This window comes from Mastomys coucha, unplaced genomic scaffold (assembly GCF_008632895.1).
Source record: "Mastomys coucha isolate ucsf_1 unplaced genomic scaffold, UCSF_Mcou_1 pScaffold6, whole genome shotgun sequence".
Taxonomy (NCBI): Eukaryota; Metazoa; Chordata; class Mammalia; order Rodentia; family Muridae; genus Mastomys; species Mastomys coucha.
In genome coordinates, this window is record NW_022196912.1 from 22,624,799 (window position 1) to 22,633,344 (window position 8,546).

An 8,546-nucleotide genomic window follows, 5' to 3' on the forward strand; every position below is an offset into this window, starting at 1 on the left:
GGGGCCAGCGTTCTTCCCCACCCTCAGCCCTCTCACATGCTCAAAGGTCACATCTGAAAACCTTTGTCATGCACAGCCTTGGCTCCTGAGATCAATTCCCTCCCTGTGGTTCACCCATCCTTCAGGAGGCCCCAGGTCTCAGGTAGCGATGACTGACCTGGATCACAGCTGTTTCTGATGGGCTCCATCTGTGACTCACTTCCTCACCTGGCTCCAGGGACCCAGGGACCTGTGTGCACAGCTGAATAGCATAATTCAGCCAAGTCACAGCCAGCCAGGAGACTTTTCTGTGGGCCTCATTGAGCTGTAAGTCTACCCCTGTGTACCCAGCATGAAGCTACCTGGACCATACTGTGAGGCTAGCACTGGGCTTTAGAGCGCTGGGTCTCATCCTATGGGTCTCAACCCCTTTGAGGGTTGAATGACCCTTTCACAAGGGATGCCTAACAGATATCCTGCATATCAGATATTAACATTATGACTCATAACAGTAGAAAATTTACAGTTGTGAAGTAGTAACAAAAAAGGAACTGTGTATGAAAGGGTCCTAGCCTTAGGAAGGTTGAGAACTGCTGCTATAGAGTGTTCTGAGCACTGATCCATGGACCCCCCTACTATGTGTCAAACACTGAACTGTTTGTCCAGCAGTGAGCTAGGGAGCCCCTACTACGTACCTAGCACTGAGTAGGCATTTCAGGGCTCATAGAGAAGACTCCAGATCCTCACAGTCTCTGGGAAGAGCAGCTGCAGGGCAGGAATTCGATAACCGTCTACGCTGCCAATCAAGTTCTAGACAAGAGTAGGAGAGATGTCACAGGCATGATGAATTGCCAAAGTAATTGTGCAGATAGTCATCGCACAGAGCAGGGAAAGTCAGAGGTGGGGGATTAGGCAAAGATCAATGAGCAGCAAGCAGAATGGAGTTTGGGTCCAACTTCCACCACCCATCAGCCACATGACCTTGAAAGTTGTCTTCCTTTCCGTCAAAGGACAAATCCACCTGCAACATCAAAGGTTTCAGAGAGAGCCATCTTGGTGCTTAGAGCTGTACAGGCCAGGTGTTGAAAGAAGTGGACAGTAATAAAACCAGGTGACCTCACCAAGGGGCTCAGACTCCAAGGTCCAATTGTCCCCTTCAACACTGTGCCCAGATGTTCCAACTGACCCACACACACAGGTGATCAGAAAGTTCCTGCTGGGCATGTCCTCATGTTCTTCCAGTAATCCTGATTGCCGTGTGGACCTGATCCGAACAAGGAAAGAGGGAGAGCCCAGAATGGGGTGTGGGTCTGTCACTCTTCTGGAGAGGGCTATGGGTGAAGAATGAGATCCTCATATGTTTCTCAGAGTGTGGGGTATCCCTCCTCCTCTTCCCCAGCACCCCTCCCAGGTAGACAACACCGCTGCCAACATGCTGTGACCCAGCTACGCTGTCATTCCAGAATCCAGCAGGCAGCTCACTTTGATCCGCTACTAATTCTTTATTTAAAAAAGATTCACAACTCAATTACACCAGGTAACAATAGCTCACAGTCAATAATACAAAACACAAACCCAGTACACATCCCGCCTGACCAGGGGACCTGGATTTAGATGAGGAAAAACAAAGAGATTACAGCATCCACTCATCCAGAGGACTATCTGGCAATTTCCAGTAAATTGGAATCACTGTGAGTCACTCTCTGCGCTTGAGTGGCAGGTATATTAATTTCTCGTCATTTGTCAACCATCAAAAGTAAATTGTTTAACCGGGTTTGGGGAGAGCGTGTGGAGACTGGTGCTGAGGTGGTGGCTCTGGCATGGCTTGGGATGGTCTGATCGAGAGAGTCCAGGCTGTAGCAGTGCTGAGCAGATGCATGCTTTGTCGGCTCAATACAGAGGAGGTCCCCAGGTGAAACTGAGCAGGATTGGACCCAGGACCACCCTGCTGTGCCCTGTTCTACCCAGTACCCCACTTTCATTCCCTTTTGCCTCCCAGTAGCCACCCCCAGCCCCAGACAAGCACAGACTGTCAGGAGCACCCCCTAACAATGTTTGCATGCCTCACTCAGTGACTGTCCTCTCCAAGTCAGGCAGGTCCTTGTAGACGTTATCTCCTCTAATTCCCACCGTTGTCTTTCAAGGCCAGGGTTAGTAGTATATTACCAAGGGGCTCAGAGAGGGAAGATAATCTACCCAAGGTCACACAGCGATTGAGTACGACTAGGTAAAGCCAGGATAAGAAGGCAAGACGTCTCCACCATGAACTTGAAGGAAGCAGTGGCTTGGTGGAATCCAGTGCAGAGTCAGCACCTGGAAGGAGGAGCTATGCTGGCCAGGTGCTCCCTGCACTGAGGCGCAAAGCTGGGATTTGGCTTGAGGTTTGTGTGAAGGCAAGCCTGGTCATATGTCACTATGAGGCAGGGTCGGACTTGTAGTAGTAGTGAGTTAAGCTCTGAGGTTCCAGGCCTAGGGGGAGGAGGAAGGACCACACCCTCCCAGGACCTTAACTACCCCTTAAACATTGAGTTCCTAAGGTGGAGACACATGGCTGAGGCTACACCCTGGAGAGTAATCGCCAGTTACTGATACCTGGTTCTCAACCTTTGCTGTCGACTTTGGAGACCCTGCTTTGGCCTTGCCTCCATTCACAGCTTTTTAAAACCCACTTTCTCTCCCCATCTCTGAGGCCTTCACTTTTTCCCTCAGCAGTGAGAGCTGAGACTCCTACAGGTTAGCTGGGTTTCCTCAAGTCACATGGCCAGGGCTTCCAAGACTGGAAGTATGGCTCAGGGCTCGGGGCTCTTGCCAGACCACCTCACTGCCAAGAACTGAGATCTGGAGAGAGCAGGAGAGAGATGACGTGGGGCCTAGGGAGAGAAAAGGAGTCAGGAACAAACAACTTCCGAAATATAATAATTTGGCTAAATTTAAACACGCGAGAGGGTTCAGAATGATTCATAATGCATGCAAATTGATGTAAATGACTCTGCAAATGCTGCAGGCAGGAATGAGCAGGGTGCAGCCCACCTCTCTGCATCAGCAGCCTGGAGCAGGACAAGGACTCAGGTAGAAGGTGTCTGAGCAAAACCCATCTTGGGGTGGAAATGAGGCCTTTTCTTGCAACCTGACCAAGTCCTAGAAATTATCTTTTAAGGCCAATATTATTATCTTCTTCTTACATTACCATGAAATTTGGACTCAGAGAGGGGAGATTACTTACCCAAGGTCACACAGCATATGCACACACACACACTTTCACAGAGATCAAAGGAGAACACTGAGTAGTAGCCTTATTCTCTTGAGACAGGATCCCTTACTGAATCTAGAACCATGAGACATCAAGAAAGCCCTAGCAACCCTCCTATCTTTACCCCCCAACCCCGACACACACACACACACACACACACAGTGCTGAGGTTACAGGTACACATTTAAACTCAGGTCTTCAAGCTTACACATGCAAGCTCTCTTAGCTACTGAGCCAGCTCTCTCTTGTCCTTGTATAGTGTACTAAGAATGTTTGGCTGGAGGTCAGAAGGAACCAACAATGTCTTCTCATGCCCCTCTTTGTTAAGCTTCCTATGCCTCCCAGCTGTATGCATGGGAGAGGAAGTGGCCTCTAGCAGAAATGGCTCACAGTCCACCATTGCTCAGGTGTGTGGCTTCCAGTTGCGTTCATCTCGCTGAGCCTCTATTTCGTCTTTCAAATGAGATTAATCACATCTTTCTCATGTCAACCTGCATTGCAGCCGGCACATTGAAGCATGCTCCCCTCCTTTTCCAAACCTACAGTCTCCCCTTGCCCACACTGGCCACCAGCTGCCACTGGACAGCCCAGAGGCTCCAAGCATCTTCCTTTTGTCTTGTCTGAGAATCCTCCCATCTGTCATCCCCACCACCACCACAACTTAAGATGTCCAACTGTCCCCTAGCTCTGAGGACATGATGATCCACAGTCTTTACACTGAAATCTGCAGCAGCCCATGCATCTCCATTATGTCATCTCTCTTTGCTTTGCACCACTATGAGTTTGGAAAAGAAGGCAAAGCTCTTCTTCTCTTATAGATGAGGCTGGGTCTCTGTAGTGGGCACACAATCTCTGGTCTTGAAGCCCAACAGCTCCTTCACTTTGCCTCAAGGTGGAGCAGCTGTTATGGTGAGCGTCTCTCTTTGCATAACTGTGTGCATTTCCCAGTCTCTTCATAAACTCTTGCAGGGCCTGGAACTCATCTCAGGTCTTCTCCTCTCCATGAAGTCTAATGCCATTCCCAGCACTAGAGTGCCTGAGTAGCTAACTGGACGATGAATGCCAGATAATATTTGCATCCCATGGAGAATTCAGGTTCTTGTCTGTGGCATTAGAAAACAGCCAGTCTCTAGGATTGTCCCTGAAGAAAGGACCTGGACTGCACCTTGGGAGAGACTGAGGAGTCTCCCATATTCAGAACACGGGGTTTTACAGAAGCCATTGTATGTGTGGACAAAGCTGTCTTCCATCTCATGCTGGCTTTTCATCAAGGACCTTCCACCTGAGTGCACAGAGACAGGAAAACCCTCCCAGAGCCCCTGGCCACAGTTCTCCAGAGAGGCATTTGTTAGAGTTTGTCAGTTGGTATGCTGCTGCCTTCAAGGCCTGCGGTGCCTCGGCTGCAGTTCCTGAGCTGAGTTTTTCCTGTCCTTCCTTGATGTCATCTCAGCAATCACAGAGGTGGCAGATCAAATCCCACTCCCCCACTCTCTCTCTTTATTTTCATAGTGATCACTTGTTTGTTGTCTGCCCAGATTGCTCCAGGAGGAGTTACTGCTAGGATGGGATAGTCTGGGCTCATAAGCACACTCTCTTCAGAGGATGCTCCTCTCATCATTTCTAGGCCCCAAGGAGAGACTTTCAAACTTTGTACCAAGTCAGTTACTGCTAACTACTAACACCGTTCACACACATTAACAAGGACCACTTACTGAGTGCCTATTGTGTATCAGCCCTAAGGATTTCAAGGCTGAATTCCTTTATTGTTCATAACACTTGTGGGATAAGAGATGGGTTCTTTTATTTTTTCCAATCATATATAAGGAACCGGGAGGGATTTGATCTAGGGTCACGTGAGTCTTTTAATACTGAGCTAGGAAATCCAGAATGGGGTCTATCTAGGTGTTCCACCCTCTCCAGAACCCCTGCTCCTTCCCTATCTCACATCTGACTAATCCCTCACCTTCCTAGCTTTAAGAGTAAACAACCCCAACTTCCCCTCTAAACCGATTCCTTTCTCCCAAAAGTGGGGAGTGATCTCCCTCCTGGTTGACCTCACAGAGTTATGTGGACAAGAACCCTCAGACCTGTTCTGAGAGGGTGGGGCTTGGTCCCCTGAAAGCTCATAGATTCGAAGGGGGCGGGGTCAGTCTCCTATCCCATTAGAAGCCATCATGCCTTGTCCTGTTGCAGTATCTCGGGCTATGGAGCAGCTGGTGGGAAAGGTGGGAAGAACACCATGATGCGGTCCCATGGAGTGTCTGTCCTGGGCATCTTCAATCTGGAGAAGGACGACACACTCTACATTCTTGTCGGTCAGCAAGGGGAGGATGCCTGTCCCAGGGTAAGTTCCCCCAGCAGGAGCTTGTCCCAGCACCAGGTGAGGTGAGGGTGACCTCTTGAAGGACAGTATCCCCCAATGATCCTTCTGGGGATTCACATTCAAAGACTGCATGACCTGCAGCAACTCTGTCTGTGAGTTCCTCTTCTTTCTTAGGGCCATTTGAATGCATAAGGACGCAAGGAATGGGGGCCTACTGCAGGTTTGTAGCCCGTGGGAGCCAAGGCTGAAGCTTTGGTTTCATGACTGACTTTAAAACCAAAGGTCTAGGGGCTGGAAAGATGGTTCAGTGGATAAGAGCACTCACTGCTCTTCCAGAGGTCTTGAGTTCAATTCCCAGTAACCACATGGTGACTCACGACCATCTGTAATAGGATCCGATGCCCTCTTCTGGTGTGGCTGAAGACAACTACAGTGTACTCATACATAAAATAAATAAATAAATCTTTAAAAAAAAATTAAAAAAAAAAAGCCAAAGGTCTGAATCCTACCTAAATGGACCAAGGTTGGATATTCTCTATAGAATTAGGAAAGGGCCGGGAGGTGGTGGCACATGCCTTTAATCCCAGCACTTGGGAGGCAGAGGCAGGCGGATTTCTGAGTTCGAGGCCAGCCTGGTCTACAGAGTGAGTTCCAGGACAGCCAGGGCTAAACAGAGAAACCCTGTCTCGAAAAACCTAAAAAAAAAAAAAAAAAAAAAAAAAAAAAAGTAGGAAAGGGAGTGTTTCCCTTCTGCTCTGGCTGAGACGCTAGTGTATTGTACTTAATCCTATTATTATGAATTGTGAGCAGTCACTCAAAATCAAACATATATATATATATATATATATATGCACAAAAAAAGTGCTGAAAGATACAGCTAACAGTGTCTACTTCTTGGGAGGAGACTGGATTGGGGATCCTGATAAATACTGTCTGAAATTGTCACAGAAAGAATGTTGTCAGGTCTGAATGTTTCCAGTCGGTATAGTGTTTGCCTGCACAAGGTTTTTTTCCTGAGCATGGTGGTGCACACCCACAATCCCAACACTCGGGAGACAGAAGGAGAATCAGAGTCATCTTCAACTGTGTATGGAGTCTGAGGTCAGCCTGGGATAGGTGGGCACAGGAGCCCCTAACTCGAAAAAAAGAAAGAAAGAAAGAAAGAAAGAAAGAAAGAAAGAAAGAAAGAAAGAAAGAAAGAGAGAGAGAGAGAGAGAAAGGAAAAAGAAAGAATATCTTCATATATTATTTATTTATGTGGTTAAAACTAGAAAAAGAAATGAAAGCATAGACTGAGAGCAGAATGTGGGCAGTTCATGTCCCACTAGTGGCTTTTATATTATTCTGACAAAATACCTGTGAGAACCAACGTCTAAAGGGGAAGATTCATCTTGGCTCACGGTTTCAAGAAGTCTCCTTCAGCATTCCCCAGATAGCTAGACCTTACCCTCTAAATATACCACAGCCTCCCCAAACAGCATCAACTGGAAAACAAGCATTCACACTATAAGCCTATGGGGGACATTTCAGGATTAAACTCCCATGTTACAAACAAGGAGAGAGGAACTCTAGAGTACCATTTTGGCTGCCTCCTATACTTGTCTGAGCTGTAGTTTCTGTGACCTCTCCCCATTTTCCACTTGTATAGCCCATCACTGGACAAGCCTCGGTGATCCCAAAGGCAGCCAGGCACTGTGTTTCCTTGATCCCAGTGGGTCAAGGCAAAGTCCAGCCCCAGGAGCTGAGAATATCAAGAGCAGTCAAAATTGACCCACAGAGCCAGGCAGCGAGGGTTCTCTAGCCAGCAGCTATGAAGCCCCAGACATCCCAGCTGTCTGCCTCTTGCCTTGCAGTGTTAGGGGTGGTAAGACCCTGCCATTGCTGACCATGCTGGCAGGAACTCAGGCCCCAGAATGACAGATATCCTGCTTAGGTCAGGCTGAAGCACAGCTTTGCAGGAGTAGATCTCAGGCAGAGACCTGGGTCCCAGTGACCAGCACAGCACCTTCTCCAACAATTGTCCCAGCAGCTTGGGGGCTCACATTAGGGAGCAGGACCTACCAAGAAAGCTGTTTAGTTCCACAAAAGTTCCTCAGCTCCAAAGAGCCAGGTTCTGGGCTGTGGGTTCAGGAAATAGCAATTGAGAGTCTCTCAGTTGTCCCGCCCCCTCTCCCATACTTCCACCCTTCCAACAGAAAACCAGAGAACCAAGCCTGGTGGGTACAACCTCCCGTCTGAGAAATGCCTCCACTCCAACTTTTATTTAGGGACTATAATCAGGATTTTGCAGGCTGTTATAATATATTAAGTCATTAAATTACAGGCTGCTGTAATTTTCACAGGAATTTATTGAGTGCTAATGTAATTCTTTCATCTAAGCAGAAAGATTGCATTGACTTCTGCAAGGGACTTTTACTTGATTGGATTGTAATCAGTTATGTCTTTTCACGGGACTATGTCCTTTTTTTTTTTAATTCAATTGTAATCTACTTGCTCCTCTAGGTTGCTGCACTTTATCATTCTTATTAATCAACCTACTTGTTCTCAAACTTCGTGCATACATATGGACAGTTCCCATGAGGGCAGGCAGAGGCCATCTCAGGCATAAGCAGAGGGAAGCGCCCTCTGCTGGTTGGGCTAGGCATGTCATACATACTTGAGCATGGGAGGAAAGTGATGGGTCCTCCTACACTCTCCCGGTGGGTCCTCAGGAGAGGAAGACCTGCTGTCTTCAAGCATTATCTCCACCTCCAGTTTTCACTGGGAGAAAAATGAAAATGAAGTAAACTTTAAGAATTAAGGTTAGCTGGTTTAACAATTAAGTTGTGCTGTTTAGCTGGCTTAACTGCACATTTGTGGGAGGCTCTCTGCCTGATTCCTGGCCATCCCAAGCTCCAGGTACAGGAAATCAGCTCTAACTGCTGCCGGAAAACACCCCTTTACACACACACACACAGAGAGAGAGAGAGAGAGAGAGAGAGAGAGAGAGAGAGA

General features: G+C 47.8%; 1 protein-coding gene across 5 annotated transcripts in view; it reads left to right on the top strand.

Moving 5' to 3' along the window:
- Alk (ALK receptor tyrosine kinase) overlaps nt 1-8,546 on the top strand; it is a 722,886-nt gene that overhangs the window by 671,413 nt on the left and 42,927 nt on the right. For all 5 annotated transcript variants that reach the window (XM_031357606.1, XM_031357604.1, XM_031357607.1 and 2 more), the window contains one exon: nt 5,423-5,573. In XM_031357606.1, the coding sequence (XP_031213466.1) occupies nt 5,423-5,573 (151 nt within the window). The remainder of the gene's footprint in view (nt 1-5,422; nt 5,574-8,546) is intronic.